This window comes from Ornithodoros turicata, unplaced genomic scaffold, assembly GCF_037126465.1.
Source record: "Ornithodoros turicata isolate Travis unplaced genomic scaffold, ASM3712646v1 ctg00001058.1, whole genome shotgun sequence".
Lineage (NCBI taxonomy): Eukaryota > Metazoa > Arthropoda > Arachnida > Ixodida > Argasidae > Ornithodoros > Ornithodoros turicata.
Genome location: NW_026999454.1, coordinates 277571 through 298367, shown reverse-complemented (window position 1 = coordinate 298367; position 20797 = coordinate 277571). Strand labels below are relative to the sequence as shown.

The 20797-nt window shown below is 47.4% G+C and overlaps 1 protein-coding gene and 1 long non-coding RNA gene across 2 annotated transcripts; one reads left to right on the top strand and one right to left on the bottom strand.

Moving 5' to 3' along the window:
* Positions 1-4234: 4234 nt before the first annotated feature.
* LOC135376226 (uncharacterized) lies at positions 4235-7037 on the bottom strand. The gene is made up of 2 exons (XR_010417586.1): positions 6936-7037; positions 4235-4654 (listed from the first exon to the last, which is right to left on the bottom strand). It is a non-coding gene; the product is annotated as an uncharacterized LOC135376226 (long non-coding RNA).
* Positions 7038-13610: 6573 nt separating this feature from the next.
* On the top strand, positions 13611-15941 carry LOC135376224 (uncharacterized). Its single transcript, XM_064608828.1, has one exon. The coding sequence runs from the start codon at positions 13611-13613 to the stop codon at positions 15939-15941; it is 2331 nt and encodes a 776-aa protein (XP_064464898.1).
* Positions 15942-20797: the final 4856 nt, after the last annotated feature.

Below are 20797 nucleotides of genomic sequence, written 5' to 3'. Positions count from 1 at the left end.
ATTTGAGTCACATGTATGGTGTACGCGAGAAGTCCGCGCTGCTACAGATACAAGACTTTGACGTCACACATCAACTTCCCCCCGACATCATGCATGACATATGCTTGACGGAACTTTCATTTTTTTCATGCATCATACCATGCGAGGACGTGTGCAAGATGAAGTTCTAAATTCCGATGACATCCTTCGTATGGACATGTTCCCATATGGCATCAACGATAAAAGAAACAAACCCGAAATATGAGCACCGCCTTTTTAAATGATGCCAAAGCGATACGAGGTACTGCCTCACAGAAGTGGTGCCTATTCCGTTTGTTGCCATTCATTCTCGGTGCTATAGTCCCTGAAGTAAACGAAAAGTGGGAAACGTTTCTTCGCTTCAGAAAAATATCTCATACCATCTGACAAGATACCGTCCGGATGCCCAGAGTATCTAGAGAGAAAGATAGCGGAATTTCTGTCTAGATTTCTAGTTGAGAGCTATCACCTGAACAGTTGTTTCCTATAAAGAAGCATGACAACGACAAACTTGAGGCCTGCTGATCACTCAACATTGCACGTCTGTGTGAAGGCTGTGTTATCTGGTACCGTGTACACTGCAGATTCTGCTAAGGTTGACGGCGTTGAATACTCGAAAGGTGATGTGCTGGTGGCGGCCACCGGGAATGAGCCAAAATTTTCACGGGTGCAGCACTTGATCGTTTCTTCCTCCCGATTGTATATTCAGCTGGAGCACATGCACACCGAAGCCTTTTCTCAACACTCTTTTACTTATAAGCTCCGTGGTACTGGTATTGTTGTGCTCAGTATGCCTGGAGAGGAAGCATCATTTCAGACGTTACACGTTTGCTTTGGTGTGATGGTTGAACCAAAATGGGAAATACTCTTTTAGCTGCACAGTAGCATGAAAGTATGCAGTAATGCTTCGTTGCAGAGGATTTGATGATATTGTTGGTCTTGCTGGTATGTGTGAGTTTTTGCAGCCAAACACATTGCCATATTCCACTGCTGTTTTTAGGTGGCATCGCGCTTTTGCCTTCTTGTATGTAGTTGTACATCACTTGCTTCTGAAGGTCATTTTCTGTGTCCATTGAATAACCTTGAGGCATCAATAAAATTTTGTACGCGCAATTACATACGCTTCCCTCAGGTATGATTATGCATAAATAAATAAACGATGCATGTTTTTTCATACGACAGAAATTAGGGAGTCAGGCCACAACTCATCAATACGGGAGTGTAGCTCGGCCCGTGCGGAGTTCCGGTAACGCCCTATCTCTGCAGTGCCCGCATAACACCTCACCAGTGAGGAGTTTACCTAACACCCAACCAGTGAACAACTTGAGCAAAGAGACTTTCAGTTAGAGCATCAAGCGAACACCCCATCAGCAGGGTGTTCAGCAGACACCCCCACCAGTGACGGTGTTCACCATGACACCCCACCACTGGGGACTTCACCTAACACCTTACCAGGGAAGGAGTTTGCATAATACCCCACTAGAGAAGAGTTCAGCTAACCCCCGCCGATGAGGGCTCACCTAACACCCAACCAGGAAGGAGTTTTCTTAACACCCCATTAGTGAAGGCGTTCAGCTAACACCCCACAATGAGAAGTTCACCTAGCACCCTACCAGCGAGAGAGTTCGAATAACACCCACTTCGAATACGGCTACTCAGGGGTATCACAGCAACACCCCTTGTGCACTTTAGGGTGTCAAAGCGTCATTTGACTCCTTTTCGGCTCCCTTCTTTCTGAGAGTGCACTTGGGAAAATGCCACTCTTCTTTATTGAGGTGGTGGTGTCTTCCCTGTCGAAAACATCACGGAAATTAAGAAACTCCGATCTGGTGACCTTCTCATCAAGTGTACACCAGAGGCAGACGGCTAAAAGACCCTGAGTGAGAGAGAAATGCTTGGTGTCCCGATATCTACGTCCTTGCATAAGGCCCCGAATACATGTCGTGTGGTGGTAGCTGTCACTGAATTGATCGATGTCACAGTAGAAATCCTTGCAAGCCTAAAACGACAAACAGCAGTTGACGTTCGGAAACTCAAGATACGAAAAAACAATGAATACATCAGCACCAGAAACGTAGTTCGTATACATTCAACCGTCCCTCGCTGCCCGATATATTGAAAGTGGGATATCTGTCTGCGGAGGTCCGTCCGTACATCCAGAACCCTCTTGCTTGCTTTAGGTGCAACCGGTTTGGGGGGGCTGCTGACGTCTGCCATGGATCGCCCTTTTGCGCCCATTGAGGCCAGCAGGGCCATGACACTAAGCAGTGTAGAGGGCGTGATTGTTACCTGAACTGCTCCAGTGATCACACCTCTTACTCAAGGTTTTGCTTTAAGTGGAAGGAGGTTTTGCACACCACGGTTACCGAAAACATCAGCTACCCCAAAGCAAGGAAAAAGGTATTCCCTTTCTTTACCCAGAAATCTTTCCTGGCAGTGCTTCAACAGCAAATATGGTGTGGTAACAGTGTGAACCACGCCTGGTGTTATGCCTGGTTTACTCTTGCATTTTCATGCTTTACGGATGCGTCTCGGCAGGCTGTCATGGCAACGAAGCACGGCGAACCGAAAAGCATACGCACCGCAGGAGTAGAGCTTGACCGAACTCCATGCGGTACGCGTTACCTCCGTCTATATGCCGCTTATCAGTGAGTGAAGGCACACCGGGAAAGCACATCGCTGCTCTGCTGCCGCCCTTCCTTTTACCAACATGGCTGCCTCCGTTGAAAGCACGTTGACGCAGATACGCTTCTCGGCGACCCATCACTGTTACCCGTTCATGGCTGTCTATGGAATAGGGTCGTGGTGGAGTGTACGTGTGATTGGTTCAACACAAGCGTCTGCCGTATCAAGAACGCATGTGTCTCAGCAACGTGTCGTATGACAAACGCCGCCTGGATCCGTACACTCTTAAAAATGAACTTCCCCGCATAGCACGCTCCTAGCCAACCATAATCTCGAATGATATCGTTATCTGCCCGTATTTGTTGAAAAGGGGAGGCGTACGCCTTTTTTGTGACACTTATGCTGTTCATAATTGTCACAAAAAAGGCGTACGATACCCGTTTTCAGCAAATCAGGGCCGATAACGATATCATTCGAGGTGATGGTTGGCTAGGAGCGTGCTATGGGGGAAGTTCATTTTTAAGAGTGTACCGTAACCGCAACGGAAAAAAGTTGCAGTGTGATCCAAGCATAACGCCTCGTTCACAATGTTTCGATTACGTTGAATATGCGTTCATTGGTCGGTTTTAATATCATGCGTTTTCGCGGCGATATTTGCAAGGTCAAATCGATGTTCGCTCTCAACGTTGATTATGCGTTCGTTTAGTTGGGCTGCAACGTGTTTTCTACGTTAAATTTACAATGTTGTGTTGACTGGGTTAATGTACTCATGGTGCGGTCAAAAAAAAAAAGTTTTCTTCACGCCAAATCCACAGCGCGTTATCCTCTCCAGGATTTCATCATAACTCATTGCAGTTACGCGTAATTTCAAATTATCCCCACGTTGTGTTAGAAATTCAAGGATTGCTATTGCATTGCTCCTCGTTGCATCAGCAGGGAGACCGCAATTTTTTTGTTTTTACAATATACAGGGCTTTGGCAACTTCCGTCTCTTTATTAGGACAGGGCACAAATGCACTGTGCCTTCAGTAGCAGAAGTCTTGACGATCGCGCACAATCACAGAATTCGCGATGGGCCTGCGACAGGGCGGCTATGGTGTCTAACGAAGCACCACGATGACTCCTCTTGTGAACCACCTGGTTAACATGACGTAACACAAAAGCACTTTGAAGAGTGGACTCTGCACCAGTGTAGTTTTGTATAGTTATTCCTCGGTGCTCAATAGGATATGAAGGTGAATAGCACTGTGACAATTTGCAGGTCCTGTTGGAATCTTGTGACAAAGTGCATAGATCATACGAGACACGGGTGACCCACTACAATCACATTAAGCTTTTTTTGGTAGGATGTGTATTTAGCACCTACCTCACAAGTACCTATTACCAGGGAAATTAAAGAAAAGAACAATTAAGAAAGGAAAGAAATGAAATTAAGAATTGAAAACCAGACGCCTGATTTATCGTCGTCGCTTCTCTTGGGGGCAGCTGTATACTATTTTATGCATTCTAATATATTGAACATTTTTATTTACCGCAAAAACGATCAGTAAGCGCCGATAATTTGTAGGACGCCAGTCAGTCTACAGACAGGTGCGTTAAAACTCATATTATTCAAATACAGAAATGTACAATTTAGGCAATGTATGCTGCAGCGATCAGTGCTACCCATCAGTGTTATCCCAAGTCGGCGACACTTCCACATCTTTCTTAACCATGCGCTGCGCGACATGCCCTCAGAGCCGTACGACGCGCCCAAGGAGAAGCACCGCTTTGCTTTTCATGTGAATTACATAAAACAAGAAGGGATGTTCAGCGTGGAAGCGAATGGGTTGCCGGCCACCAGGTCGAAGGGCGGCACAGTTGAACATGCATTCACCCTGGTATAGGCCGCCTTCGCCCCCTTCGTCCATGAGGATGCGGACGACCTGAAACAAGTTGCCCATTGGAACGTACGGGCGCCCGTGCAAGCCACTGAAGTCGGGTCCTGGTCCTGACGTCGAGAAGATGGATCCTGGGAATGCAAGAGAACGTATATTACAGACTATAGAGGAGCAGCGCATATCTTGCGATACGTTTTCTAACACGTTTTCTAAGACCTACTTTCACGTGTACTCATAATTTTTCCGTTCTTTAGGCTAGCTGGCAACACATTGCTACTTGATGCAACGGCGACATGGCTATTCGCACTTGGTTTAAGCACAACGAGGAGAAGCATCATCACCTCTTGGTTGGTTTGAATTCAGATACTGAATATCTGAATATATCAGCAGAACGGAACTTAGTAATAATATTCGATATTGTTTTATACAAAGCAGAATATCATTTTTCCGAGTTAAGTAACGGAAGGTGGAGTTGGAGTTGGGACAGAAAAATATGGAAATGGTACACTCTTAGAAATGAACTTCCCCGCATAGCACGCTCCTAGCCAATCATGATCTCGAATGATATCGTTATCTGCCGGGATTCGTTGAAAACGGGAGGCGTACGCCTTTTTTGTGACAATTATGAACAGCATAATTGTCAAAAAAAGGCGTACGCCCCCCGTTTTCAACAAATCAGGCTACTCCAAAACACCTGAAAATAAACATCAGTAAGTCTAAAAAATTAGAATATAATTCACTACAATCGCCACGAAAATCAGTACGCGCGAATTGATGAATTACAAACAAGTTGTTTTGAACACCGTCGTATGAGCCGTAACAAAGCTACACTCTTAAAAATGAACTTCACCACATAGCACGCTCCTAGCCAACCACCATCCCGAATGACAACGTTTTCGCCCTAGATTTGTTGAAAACGGGAGGAGGAGCCTATTTTGTGCTGTGCATAATGGCACAAAATAGGCTCCTCCCCGTTTTCAACAAATCTAGGGCGAGAACGTTGTCATTCGGGGTATTGGTTGGCTAGTAGCGTGCTATGTGGTGAAGTTCATTTTTAAGAGTGTAGGCTCATTAGCACACCATTCCGACAGTGCTCGTCTTACAGTAAATGAATGTTTTGAACCACCAAATGTAAGTGCCGCCCTCGGTACCAAATGTACCGACCTCGGTAGCTCAGTCGGTAACGCATCGGCTTGCTGAGCTCAAGACCGCGGGTTCAGTCCCGGCTGAGTACGGTAGCTCATGTGGGGGAGGTAAGCATTGCTTCCAGCAGCGTGTGTCGGGGATTTCCGGCGCACGTCAAAAGAACCCCAGGTGGTGGTGGTGGTGGTGGTGGTGGGTGATTATAAGCAGTCCTATCCAGCGGCACGTATACAAATAGGCTGACTTACCTTACGTGTAAATATACTCCCAATTATTGTTATGTAGGTGCATGTGGCAGAACTAGCGTACGACATCCATAATGTAAATTGGCTTGTTTTGGAGGGTCTGCATACTTTTGCGGCCAGCTCAGAGAAAAGAACTTCAAAGGTAAAATTTTTATTGAATTGAAGGCAAACTCTATCTCTTGTCTCGTGAAGAAAACCATACAGATTGAGGAAATCGGATTCCGGTTACACTGACAAGTCTGGTCTGATCACAGTTCACCCATACTTGGGAAAGAGCACATGTAACGGTCATCCCATCTGAGGCATATATTTTTCTTACTGTTTTTAGTGTCGGATTATGGCTTAACTTTGACGCGAAGAGTTGTGGGTGTGAGAGTCTTACTGTTTGGGCTAGATGACGCAGAAACAGCGCTCCTGTTATTACTTTCGGACTAGCGTGCGTTGTCGACTAAGGGGTCTAAGGGGTTCTTGAGACTTTGTGTTGTGTCGTCTGTTTTTCGTCTTTTTCCCAGTCTCGGGTTTCGTCATGGACTAAGGGGTTTCCACCGTGTGTGCTTAATATGACCTGTACCCGAGAAACGTCATCATGACGTTGGTAGACAGACTGAAACTGAAACAAACAAATCGGAAGAGGAGGGCTGGGTTCCACGAATGGGCACCCGTTCGCTGCCTCCTACTGAAAAAAAGTAGGACCGAAGGTCACGTCCCTTTCAGGGACCATCGTAATCCCCTCAAGACCGTGCCTTTCGTGCGCGACCTTGTTCGGCCCTAGCTTCGAGCGTTGTTCGAGTCTATCAAATTGGTGGCGATGTCGAACACTATGACCTCATTTGTTTACAAGCAGGGAAAGGTCTATTGTATGGTCCATAATGTGGGCCAGTTACAAAAATTCATTAGCGCGGCAATACCGTGGCAATGTGACCGAGGGCATTCCCGCATGTTGAACTCGGATGAAACTCTCGGAATCCCCGTTACTATACTGTCATCGTTCCGATTGTGATTTTATCTAGCAAAGTTTATTTACCTAACCCCAGCTTGGTGAAGAACTCTCTGAGACCAGTCGCCTGCTGCAATGCGAACCGAGGCATCATCAAGTCGACGAACAAGTTGTTCATACGCTCCAGAAGCCAACAACAAGTCGAGATTCAACGACCTTCTCCAGCAAACCCAGATTTCTCGGCTGGGCTGGAAGCAGCAGCAGAAGCGACAGGTTCCCGTCGTAAGGAACAAGCACAGCCTGTGCTCGCAGTTGGCGGGAGTACAAGTAGCCGAACATGCCCCGCGACTGCATCATTGCCACGGAGATTAAGCCTTCATTTAGATTACGAAACGTTGCAGTTCGACTCCGTTTGGGATTAATGAGCACATCATAACGACCGTGGAAGTAGAGGGCTGTCGTACAAATCACGGGAGCTTGCGAGTAGAAATCCACATTCATCACTTGATTGATCTCTCCACAACTTACGTGGCGTATCCAACTTTGCAATCTACTGCCGCACTGTGGTGAAAAGAAAAAGAAAGGAAAGACGTAAGATTCGGGGCAACACTTTGAGCAAAAATCTACAGTTGTAATCATCTACACAGGTCCTCTACGCGCAAAGATTGGAGGAAGAAATTGCAGATGATCGAGTGCCGATAGATTGGACCATCTCCCGTGAATGACCAAGCTTTTTTTTTTTTGGCGCTCGTTTTCTAGCGTTCTCTTTGGTTCAAACCAGTACCAACCATGCCTTACGCGTCCCTGTTATGCTACGAGGGCACTACCCCTGGGGCCCACAAATGCACTTGGCCCTCGTTAGAACGAAGTGAACAGGACCTGAATCATATTCAATAAAGTCAGCAATTCCGTAAAAGCGGATGTGCCACGAAAATAGTGACAGTGGCCTCAGAAGCACCGCGTAAGTCTCAAGACAAGAATTCAATCAAGCAAACAGACATTGGTGGTGAGCATCTTGGCAGTCCTTTTAACTTATATTGAAAACTTAGAGAGCGAGAGGAACATGCAAGCAAGGTCTGCTGCATGGGCTTCCGCCGGCTCGCCCTTCGCACTAAGCGGAGGCGGCTGGCAGGGCAGTTCGAATAATCGGGATCTAAATGCACGCGTTTCGGGCAATAGAGCGTGAGACTTCGTACAAAGCGATAATTCAATGAAAAATATTTTTATAAGGAGAGTTTACTACCATTGCGTGATTCATACTTCTGGAGCTCAGAAACACGAATGATACACAGCAGACAAAAACGGAATGTGATATTCGCACATTTTTGGCCGTTGTGTGTCGTCCAGGTTTCCAAACTGCTGAAGTACCAAGCAACAGGGCCGTGTTACGACACTAGCAAGCTATCATTGCATTTTGGGCATTGGATTGAATCTGCAAAAGTAAGCAATGATTGCGTGCTTAATTGGGAATTGGTATCACTCACGAACCTCAACGCGGAAGAGCTCCTCTGGGATATCTTGAATGCGGCTTTGCAGGGTATCAGCCAAGTATTCCGCTACGTCATCGTCCTTGTTACAAAGACCTCCAACGAGTACAATACTTTCCAAGTTAAATTCTTGGTCTCCTTCGGGGTCGTTGAACAGCTCCGTTGACAACTCACGGAATAATGCTCTCATATCCTGTTCCAGGGTAGCGTAGTGAGTGACTTTCTCAAGGAGGTCTCTCGTTGCACCAGTTGAAGCCTACAAGCATTGCAGGTGCAGAGATATAATATGAATATTAAAAGCATCTTTCCGACAGTGTACGTAATTATGTGCATCGAAATATTGCCTTACACCCTTGAAGAACGCGACTTCCGAAAGAATTTGAAATTTTATTGCCAAAGTGTAACGCAAATGGCCAGTCTCCTTTTCTAAAGGTTGTACTCGTACATGCGACTTGCACAGGAGAATACACTTTTTCAATTTCTTTATATTAATAAAGAAGGAGACACATGCATTTGGGCGATGCGGATCTCGGGACTCAGCAGACATAAGCTAATTAACGTTATAGCTTACTGGTTCACACTCAGCATACTCGAAATTTATTTATAGCAACAATGACTTGCTCCTTATCGCGTACCCCTAAGGAGTTGCTCCATGGCGACGAAGCCTGAGCTTGGGCACAAGAACTACAAGGACGTAACGTAACAACAAAGCACGTCCTTGTAGTTGTTGTGCCCAAGCTCAGGCTTCGTAGTCATCTTGTCCACCAGCTTGCCTGCGCATATGCTATTTTATAAGCCCGTCAGAGCAAGTCTTCTCTTTCCGGTGCGGCAGCGCCTAGGGCGTTGTCATCCTCCCATCACCCCATCACTACCACTCACTTTTATGTGCGAAACTGTGAGAAAATACGCGGGTCACCGGAATGGCTTTGAGGTAGTACGGGTGAACCCTGCCTGATCTGGAAAGAAAATTCCACTGCGCGAACGGTGTCTCAAGAACGAAGAGTGGCCATCAGCAATTCTTTCCACCCGTAATTTTCTGTCGAAGAGCCACGTAGGCATAATTGCTGCGGCGGGCACTCACTGGGTTTTTTCCTGAACTACCTTTGCGTCGTAGGTCCCTAAACTGTTTTCTGCTACCATTTATGGCGTACCGTTCTTTTACTCATTGAAGAATGATTCACAATAGGTTATCCGTATGTAATCATCATTGTTAGTTAGTTTGCAACATCGTAGCAAACGTTGCATTACAACTCCAGATCCATACTGAAGAACCCCGAGACGAGGGACACCGGAAAAGGTAAACTTTCAGCTGTGTTTGAGACTTCGTTCTGTTTGTTCCTCGTTTCCGTGTCCCTCGTCTCGGGGTTCTTCAGTATGGATCTATATCACCAGCTGGCTTGTTTCCTGACTGTTCTATCATTACAACTTGTCAATAATCCAAACCTGAAGCGACAGCCGCCGCGTATTCTCGGAAATTATTCGGAAGAACTTGGACGCATGTCCCTTCTGAGTTATGCGCAACAGTATAGATACTAGATGTGAGCGTGGAGTTTCTAATGTTTGAAGCTGTTATGCTCGCTGCTATGACCCTAAATACAATGTTGTGTTTATTTACAAAACTATGCAGTTGAACAAAAAAAAGGATCTAAACGCGGCTCGCAGTGGAATACAACTGTAATGACTCTAAAAACAGCCAACAGAGTCTTACCTGGTAGAGGAGCATAAGTGTGTTGGCAATCGCGTAAGGCGATATGACGACACTCGTGACGTCGGGAAACGTCTGCACAAACCAGAAGCCCATGTCATTCATCTGCAAGACGGCCTCAGAGGGCAGAGCTGACGGAGACAATGGTTCACTTTCTGTTTCACTTCGACTACTGGAAGATTTGCTATCCATAACGAAGCCGCGCAGAACGAAGAATCACCGATCCAGGAGCTCCTGCTTTCTCTTCCTCCGTCTTGCTCGTGGTCTTTGCTCACGCACGACACCAGAAGGGCCTCGTTTGAGTGAATAAAATTCACTTTATTTTCGCCCCTCAGCAAACTGAGGGGAACTACCAGCTCCAGTGTGCCTACGAGATGGTATTCCACGCCTAGACTTGGAGGTGACCCTGGTTCGAATTCGTGCGCCGACTATGTTGTTGGGTGTTTCCCTTGGGTTTTCCTCAGACGTTTTAAGACATATGTCGGCGCAGTTCTGTGAAGTCGGCCCAAGACGCACAATTCCCCCCATCCAACAACACGCCGCTAGGAAGGCAGGCAGATCGCTCGAAAATGCCACGCCATTTTTGCCACACCACCCACCCTCAGCGAACTGCCAAGTCGACAAAAATATCTCAGTATAGGTCCGGCGGTACCTTAATAGTGTAAGCAAACATAGATAGCATAATATAATAATAAGCAAACATAAATAGTGTAAGAGTGTGAAAGCAAACTTTGTTAAATTTTCTTTCTTTTTTAGCTCGTCTCGTTCTACGAGCTAGTAAAGCAACAATCAAAGTTGCCGTGTAACTGAAGAAGTGCACTCTTGTAACATACAGTTCTGTGTACATATGTTATAGATATAGCTTAGTGTTGTTTAAGTGTTTCGCCATAATTTCAACAGGCATATCTGAAAATGAGAATGCAGAACTTTTGCAATTTATTTTGGGCATACTTGTAGCGCGAAAATCTCCAGTACAGGATGGTTTATGGGGCCTATTACAGCAAATGAGTCACCTGCTTTTTTGTTTTTCTGCAGAGAATGACACTACGGTTGCTCCTGCTCGATGACAATACACGACCTTTACAGCGTGCTCTGGTCTCCCTTCAAATCCGCGTATGCGGTGGAGGTGGGCAAAAGGGAGCTTGCTCTTTCTTAGGGTGAGAGGACCTTTGTCTCAGACTGATGTCTGTCGTGTGCTCTTCTCATCCTGTGTTTTCCTCGAACTCAAGGCAATGCGGTAATTCAAGGCATCAAGCGGATACGGGACTGTGTGCATATCCTTATCTCCTTTGTACGTCTTCAACAGTATGAAGCACCAAACAACGGAACATCTTACGACATCACAGAAGCTCGCATTGAAAAGCAGAGTCACTGTTCAAAAGCACGTGCTCTTGCCCAAACGTAGTGCTAGAAAACGGTTCAGTCTTCGCGTTGAATTTACAGAACTGCAATTCTTTCTGCAGCTTTCATCGCCCCGTTGGCTTGTTGTGGACGATTTGTATACAGCGTATAAGCGTAGACGTAGCAAACAAAAACAGACATTTTGAGTACCTCTAGAGAAACAGCGAAACTGGTTGGCAACGGGCCGATCGGCGCGCTGGCAACTTGGCGCCAGAAGTATAGCAGATACATGACGTCAGCAGAGAACATGTGTGACATACCATAGAGCATACGCCTCGCTGCCTATAGTCAATCAGCCCATGCGACCGCCTTCAAAATCAACCTATCGTTCTTTGTAATGCTTACCTCTGTGCTAAATGTGGAGTGCCATTGAAGTCAGGAGTAGCGTTTTACAAGTGATCCCAGTCACATTCCTTTGAAACACGTCATTTGTTCGTAAAGCACGTGCACTGCTGGTACAGCTTGATGCCACGCTGCGTTTAAGTGAACGTTGCAACAAGCTCTACAAGTCCCTGGGGTTTCTTCGTGCGTTGTAAGACAAATGTCGGCCAGTCCCCTGTGAAGTCGGATGCCCCCCCCCCTCCCCAACAACACGCCGCCAATGTTGGGGTGCAAAATTTTGCCCGTCGTATAATCTGCTTGTTCCTGTCATTCTAGGCCAGGCAGATCGTGTTAAAAGCGTTAAAGATCCAAGTGCTTGATATACAAACAAGCTAAAAAAAATAAGGAGACGAAAGGAAGGACGACGAACACGCACTAAACTTCAACCAAGACTGATCTTTTATTTAAAACCTGTATTTAAAACTTCAAACACACGAGATAGGCGGCTGTGCACATATAGACAAGGCTATGGAGTATCTACTGAAACAATGAACAATTGCGAGAAAAAAAAAACAACAAGACAAGCGAGCTGGTAACAATAGCGCTGCTAGTCCGGATAATCTTTTCCGGGGACATTCTTCCCTATATGCCCAAGTAGCCTGCTCTCCTCGTAGCTTCGGGGAAACGATAGAACGTACTGGCAGACGCTGTTCATGATTCCCAAAAAAAGATATGTCATTCCCTTAGCCGTCTTCTCGCTGTAATGGCACAGTGCGACACAGCAATAATTCGTCCTAAGCTTACGCTCTTCTGTTTTGTTTTCCATTTCGCAAAAACTGCTAACTCTTCGATGCGTCCTAGCAGTCACTATCATTTGTGGCTATAAGCCAGGAGCGGCTGTGGCTCTCAACATTCGGACGGTAGTGGTCAGAGTTGCACTCCGGTCGCCCGCCTCAAACTTTAGCGCAACAGCCCTAGGTGCTCGTGGTATTGCTGAAAGAGGGGGCGGGGATTTATTGGCAGAAAAAAAAAACGAAAAAAGGAAAGGGAAAGATAAAAGGGAAAAGCGCTCGCTGTTGTCGCCCATACAGAGGTGGGCAACGTCACGACGAACGCTTTGGGGGAATGTGCGTCCTGGGCCGACTTCTAAGGCAACAGCCCTAAACGAGTGTACGCACCATATCTTCAGCAAACCACAACACAGAGTAAATTACTTAGAATGCCGGTTTGTTTTCAGTGTGTTGCGTGAGGAAGTTTTGCTTTTAAAGCGCAACGCACGCATATATTAGAACATAAATTTTGGAGATAATTTTTATAGATAGACATAGTTGGGCCCGAAGGGCGCTACAGCATCTCGACTGATCCTTGAGCACCCAATAAGAGCAGGACGGTAACATTCACTTTTCAGGAGCCGTGAAGACCACTCCATGATTTAGATGCACCCTAGTATGGTGCCCTATAGTCTGATCCGTCTCGTCTGTCTTCGTCTACACCCAGAGGTGACCATCGCCACCGCACTCCTCCTCGTCTTCTTTTTGGGCCTGTTTATTCGGAAGCTTGTGGCCGCTTCGCAGGAAGGCCTTGTACAAGCACATCGCTTACATTCGGAGGTCTTTCTCTAGCGCCTCATGCAATGAGCTTTCTGTCGCCCCTGACGACGTCGCAAAAGCCAGGCTTGAAGCTGTTGCCAAAGGTCTCTCCCTACGCTTCCGGAATACAGTTCCTCGTGGCCCTCCCTTTCCCCAAGCGTCGCCATCTGGCTTCTTCCCTGTAACTGAAGAGGAGCTCGATGCTGTCGTGCGCTCCCTACCTAGATCTGCACCCGGTCCGGATGGCATCACCGGCGCAATGGTGAAGTCTTTGTGGGCGTCTCACCCTCATGAACTTTTAAATATCGTGAATGTATCCGTGGAGCACGCATGGATCCCCGGTGCCTGGAAAATTGCGAGAGTGGCGGTCATCAAGAAAGTTCCCTCGAGGGGCCTGGAGATAGACAACGTCCGCCCAATTGCACTGACTTCTGTCCATTGCAAGACCATAGAGCGCGTTTTGCACCACCGGCTCGAGTCTTACTTAGAGGCCTCATCGGTGCTCAATGATAGCCAGATTGGGTTCCGCCCTCGATGCTCTATCTGGATGGCGCATGTGAATCTTGAAAGCCAGATCCGCCACGCGCGCGAGACTGGAGATATCTCTGCCCTGGTTGCACTAGATGTTGCTAAGGCTTATGACAGCGTGGAGCACAGCGTCCTACTCCACATAATGGCTTCGGTGCGCGTTCCCCCCTACATCATCTCCTGGGTCGACAGCTTCCTTACAGGGAGGTCGTTCTTCTGTTCAGTTGGCCGCTTTACCTCCTCGCAGCAAGCTCAACACAGAGGCGTACCCCAAGGCTCCGTCCTGTCACCCCTGCTTTTTAATATCCTGATGAGCTCTCTGCCCTTAGACCAGAACATCCTCACCATAACCTACGCTGATGACATAGCCTTCTTTGCCTCTTCCCCGTCGCTGCAACTGCTATATGAGAAGCTGCAAGAGTACCTCAACGCACTTTCCGCCTGGATGCGCTCTGTTCACCTTCCGCTGAACGTCCAGAAGTGCGCGGTGCTCCTTTTCACACCCTCTAGTTACCCTTCGAGCCCTGTGACGATCGATCTCAAGGTTGCTTCCGAGTCCATCCGCCAGACGAACCTGCTGAAATACCTCGGTGTCTGGTATGAGGGACACTTGGACTGGGCCCACCATCTGGAGGTTGTCAGCCAAAAAGCCACGAAGGCATGTAGCCTTCTCTATCGCTGCTCCAGCACCCGTATTGGGATGCGCAGAAACGCCCTCCTGCTCGTTTACAAGTGCTACATCCGTCCTGTCCTGGAATTCGGCTGCGTCCTTTTCTCCCACCTCCCTGATTACCGCCTCCGAAGGCTCTTCATCATCGAGAGGAAGGCGCTACGTCTCTGTTTGGGCCTCCCTAAATACACCTCGAATCAAGCACTATACTGCGAAGCACGCATCCTCCCTCTGAAATCACGTTTCCGTGTCCTGACAATTAACACTTTCCTCTCCCTGTGCCAGAGCCCTTTGTCTTTGAGGCACAATGAAGCCCTCATGGACATGCGTTATTGGCTGAATAGGCGATGGCGCAAATCAAACACCCCGCAGCTGGCCTTCGCCGAGCTTTTACTGAAACCTTTGGGTGTGTCGCTGACAGACGTCCCTCCGCCTTGCTGCCCCCTCTTCTGCCCATCTGTGAAGGTTGAGGATGCCTTTCAACCCGGCACCAGTTTTACAGACCACAACAAGCTTGAGGTAATCCTCAATCGCCACATTGACCGCTTTCCTGAACACCTGGTGGTAGCAACTGACGCGTCCGTCTCTGGTCAGCGCGCCGGCGTGGGCCTCGTTTTCCCCCGTCTTGATGGTCACTTCCCCATCCGCCTCCCTGACTACATCCCAGTCTTTGAGAGCGAATTCCTCGCTATTGTTCTGGCTCTTAGGATGGTCCCTGCCCGCTATTGCAAGACGCTGCTCCTATCAGACTCCCTATCAGTCATCTCATCTCTGGCGAACCCGTCTAGCCCACTGCTGCAATTGCTTGCCTCCCTCACTCCGCCCCACATCTCCGAAGTCGTGCTAACGTGGATCCCCGGACACAAGGGCCTCACGCTCAATGAAGCAGCCGACAGCCTGGCGAAGATCTCCCTTACTGGGTCCATCATCGATACCTTGCCACCGCTTCCCCAAATCGTTAAATCCAGATACCGGAGATTCTTGGAGCTTTCAGCGTGCCGCTCACTTCCCCCCAGATACGACCACCTGTCATCTCCATGGCAGCCCGACTGCTGCTCCTCGCGCCTCATAGAGGTATTCTTAACGCGCGCCCGGTGCCTTGCCCTCCCCCTAAACTTCTACCTGCATCGGGCCGGCGTCCACGATTCGCCATTGTGCCCACACTGTGGACAGGACGAAACAGTGGAACACTTCTTCCTCCACTTCCTCTTCATCCACTGTCGCCTCTACGATCGACTTCGCCAGAACTATCTGGTTCGCCCTCTGAAAATGCAAGGCGCCCCCCTCTGCCTAGGCTCTCTTATATCGTTCGGGTCTTCGCATGCTGGGAGGTGGAACCGGACGGTAGCATCTAGTGTGGCTGCCTTCATGACTCTTAGCCAGCGCTTTTGAGCAGCGAACGTATCTTCGCCTTTTCTCTTGCGCTTAACTTCACGGCTATCCTCCGAGAGTCCCACACCTATCGTTATTCCGACAAGCCTCAACCCCCTCCTCCTCCTCCTCTCATATATAGCTAGCGTTCAGGAAAATCCACGCCTATGACCCCCATCTGGTACTGGCCAATCGCCCTTAGTGGATAACGGCCATTTCCCCGAGGATGAAGAAGAAGAAGAAGGTTGGTTGAACCAACCATCTTCTTCCTCACAATATCCCCTTCGCTGAAGCATCCGCCATGTCCTCATGGCGGGCGGTTTAGGGCTTGAGGCGAATGACGTGAGCCGTCTGTGAAGCTGGAGTCCGTCGGGTAGACGGCGGGGTACAAGGCTCGATCTGATAATTAACATCAGAAATGCGGCGGACTACTCGGTGAGGGCCAGTGTAGCGTGGGAGGAGCTTCTCCGAGCGTCCAACACGACGAGTGGGCGTCCAGAGCCACACGAGGTCGCCAGCAGCGTAAGACACAGGACGACGTAGTGCGTTGTAACGAATGGCCTGCTGTTGCTGAGAGGCCAACGTCCGTAAGCGCGCCAGTTGTCGTGCGTCTTCGGCATTGGAAACAGCCGCCGCCGAGAGTGGGTCAAGCGGGTTGTCATCGACACAGCGTGGGAGGAGGCAGTCCAAGAGAGATGACGACTCACAGCCGTAGAGCAAATAGTAAGGGGAGAAGCCAGTGGTTGCTTGACGAGCGGTGTTGTATGTGTAAGTAACATAGGGAAGGACGGCGTCCCAGTTTCGATGATCCGCCGTGACATACATCGAGATCATTTCGGCAATAGTGCGGTTGAGACGCTCTGTAAGCCCATTAGTTTGGGGATGGTAGGGCGTGGTGGTGCGTGCGGTGGATGGTATTGCTGAGTTCCAGGACATTGCGTACAGTCTCAGAGAGAAAAGACGTCCCGCGATCGCTGACCAGCGTCCGTGGCGCACCGTGACGGAGAATAATTTGTTCAAGGAGAAAGGAGGCCACGTCGGAAGCTGTGCCGGTAGGAGTCGCTCTGGTTTCCGCATACCGTGTCATGTAGTCAACAGACACAACTATCCACTTTTTCCCAGCAGCCGATAGCGGAAAAGGTCCGAGCAGGTCTATTCCAATTCGCTGAAACGAAGCTTCAGCGGGTGCTACAGGATGTAGATATCCAGCGGGAGAGATCGTGGGTGGCTTCCTTCGCTGACAAGGGGCGCAGGAACGGGCTGAGCAGGCTGTCCTGTGCCGTCTGCCGGCGTGGACACTGATGGTGGAGACATGAGGACTTTTCCGCCCCGGAGATGCAAGATGGCGGCGTCTAACGGTGTAAGAGGTAGCAGGGATAGTACCGCACCTCCACCAAATGTTAGGTTGTGGAAGAAGGACGAGTACAGCCGGTGAGCTTGGGTGCAAACGGTCGAACATGTTTTACGTGTTCTTGACGCTGCATAATTTGTTTGGTTCCAATCTGTTCCAGCAGAGATATTCACTTCTGGGCACACCATCCCTCCTGTCCAAGTCGCGTGGAAAGGCATCCAAGACATGCTTGGGCTTGGATCACTTGCTGAAAGGAGACCCAGGAGGGGGAATCTCTTGGTTTCTCGTGACACTGAGTGAGTATTTCGATTTTTAGCATCAATCAGTCTTGCATCACTTTACCGTTTCACTCCTTCACTCTGCAGCAGCACATTTCAACTTAAAACTGATATTATTCCGGCTTATTTTCTTTAGCCGTATGTACCGCCGTTTTTTAGTGTCTGTAACATATGCTTGTAGCGTTCATAACTTAAATGTTACACCTATGTTTAGAAAGGTAGAACCTAAGGAGCTGGTGTCCCTTTTAACTTCACATGAAATTAGGATATTTTGTTGGGTTGGCATGCTGCTTGTCCACACTTGAACATTAGCATTCCTTTGCGATTGAAATCGAGCCTTTTTATCCACTTTAAATTTGCGGCAGTAGCATGGCGGATAATGTTCGGTGACCCTCTCCTTATTTTTTGTCGGAAACAAAGTCGTTGAGTAAAGACACTGGTCACTGGCTTGTGCATGTAACTGCCTATCTTAAAGGGACTCTGACCAGAAGTTGTGGGAGCTCTTTCGTACTTGCAGTGGATAAAGCACCCAACAAGGACTCTTCATGCGAAAATCGTACTGTTCTTACGGCTCTTCGTACGGCGTACTGTTCTTGATCTGCTGCGAAGCAACGAACCGCAACGGCAGTCACTCGCCTCAGCGAAATTCTGTCTGCTACATATCAAAGGAGCATCGGGACCTCATGATGTACTACAAATGCTGAAGTTGAATTCGTTGAGCCTTCATCTAAAGAAACCAAGTGTGCTCTCGTGTAGTTCTGACAGAAAAGCAGTTTCAACCAGAGAGTCGAACCGAACCCGAACCCGAACCGAAAACCGTTATTAACCGTTATTTCTGTACGAACCGGAACTGAACCGAACCGAAAGAGTCGAGGCGATCTTGGAGCTGAACCGGAACTAAACCGGTAAAAAAATACCGGTTACCGGTTCAAATAACGGTCCACACGGAATTAAGTGCGAAACTTTGGATGCTGTGCATGAACACAAAACTATTTTTAGTATTTTTTCTTCATTTACTAGCTTCGTAGACTTCCACTTGCTTGCCGAAAAAGTCGTGCCCCGCAACAATGATCTGGATTTTCTCGAGTCACGAAATAGCAACAGATAGTAGCTGAAAACTGTTAGGACCACTAACGTCTAAGACATACACATGAATATATATATATATATATATATATATATACATGAATTAGGGATCAACGACAGTTTTGGATAGTAGTCAATAAGTGACACATAATAATATACTATTCAGAATCAGCTATACACAGGGTGTCCACCCTAGCAGCAGAAATGATCGCTGCTACATAGCACCGTAAATGGGAAACTGACACTGTCCTATGACGTTTGTGTCACAAACAGGCTCTGTATTTTAAGATCAGCCTGTTTGTAACACAAACCTGTCAGTTTTTCTTTGACAGCGCTATGTCTTCGATATCATCTCTGTCGTTATCGCACGTATCCTGTATATAAATGCGAATACGCGGACCAAGCGACGGATATGTCGTCGGCTGTGCGACATTGGGTCTTTCAAATTTTCTCGTCTTCGTTTACTTTTTCTCTTTGTTTTGTCTTCTTCTGTGTTTTCTTTCGTGCAGTGCTGTGCAAAAGCAAACTACCTGAACTCAGCTACAGCATGCGTCCGTGTGTACGACCCTGCAGGATAGTTCCGAACATGTGTGTGTGAACCTACTGAAGCTCCTTACAAAGTAAAGGGCCAGGCATCCTAATGCGGGTCAGAATGAAAAGAACATATCAGTATGGTTTTCTTTGTGCATTCGAAATAAAAGAGGTAAACACAAGCATGCCGAAATCGCATTTAAGAAACGCCAATGGATTGAAAATTGGTCAACTCTCTGTTTGCTCTTGCCCTTTCCCGTGCCCTGTCTGTGTTCCACAGGCACTTCACTCTACCGGCGACATTGAAGTACTGCGACGGTCAGTGATAACGCGCCTTTTACATGAAGACCCCGAGGCTCAGAATCGCAAATAACAACAACAAAGATGGTAACTGAAAACTGTTATGACTACTAATCATGGGCGTACTGAAAGGGGGGCAAGGGGGCGTGGCTCCCTGGAACTCCAAGGCCGCTGTGAAAATAGTGCACTCTTTACTCATAAGTCGAATGACTATTCTCAGATGTCATAATAGGGACCTCTGAACACCCACGCAGTGCACAGCGTCCGCTTCCCGAAAATGATGTGGTAGGGGGTTTGCACCCTTGCCCCCCTAGAAGCGCATTGCACCCCCCTGGAAAAAGTCCTGGGAACGCCCATGCTACTAATGTATAAGGCATCCACATGAATATATATAAGAATTAGGCATCAACGACAGTCTTGGGTAGCATTCATGAAGTAACATGTTTCATAATTTGTTTCATTTGTTTCAAACATGTTTCATGTTTTTGACTACAACCGAGCAGATGATGTAGGCATAATAGACGAATTTGAGAAGCTGTTCAATATGTTTGTTGCTCTTGAGAGGTCATGTTCAGTTGATGACATGTGGAATTTATTTAGGCAGAAAGTACTTTTCTGTTTGAATAATTTTGTACCAAAAAAACGTAAAAAGACATATCGTGAGAAACCTTGGATTACTCGTGACATCATACATAAGCAACGTAAACTAAGATGTCTTCGAAAAAATGCGAACAACAAGGACTTGATAACATTATTTCGTAACCAAATTAGAAAAGACTTAAGAAGCGCTAAAAAACAATTCTTTGAGCAAACTCTGGTTCGGTTTATGAACAGCGCACCACAGAAGTTCTGGCGATATGTTATCCCTCAGAAGAATAAGACAGTATCCTCATCCGATAGTCTATCTGCTGAACGATTCAATGATTATTTTGCCTCTGCATTTTCTATCGATGATACACGGCGCCCATTATGTCATGATTACACCGGGCTTGATCCTCTTCCCGACCTTGAAATATCTGAACCCGGAGTGCTAAATATGTTGCTTCGACTAGATCTTAAAAAGTCACCGGGGCCAGATAATATAGATAACACATTTTTAAACAGAGAATAGATACGAGAGAACAACAAGAGAACAGATACGCAGAATACGTCGCACCATATTGCTGGTAATTTTGTTTAGGAACTCTTATGAGTCAGGGAACGTTCCTAACGAATGGAAGCTTGCTAAAGTCATACCAGTTTTCAAATCGGGAGACAAAACAGATTGCTGCAACTACAGACCCATTTCATTGACTTCTGCATGCTCTAAGATAATGGAACACTTATTATTC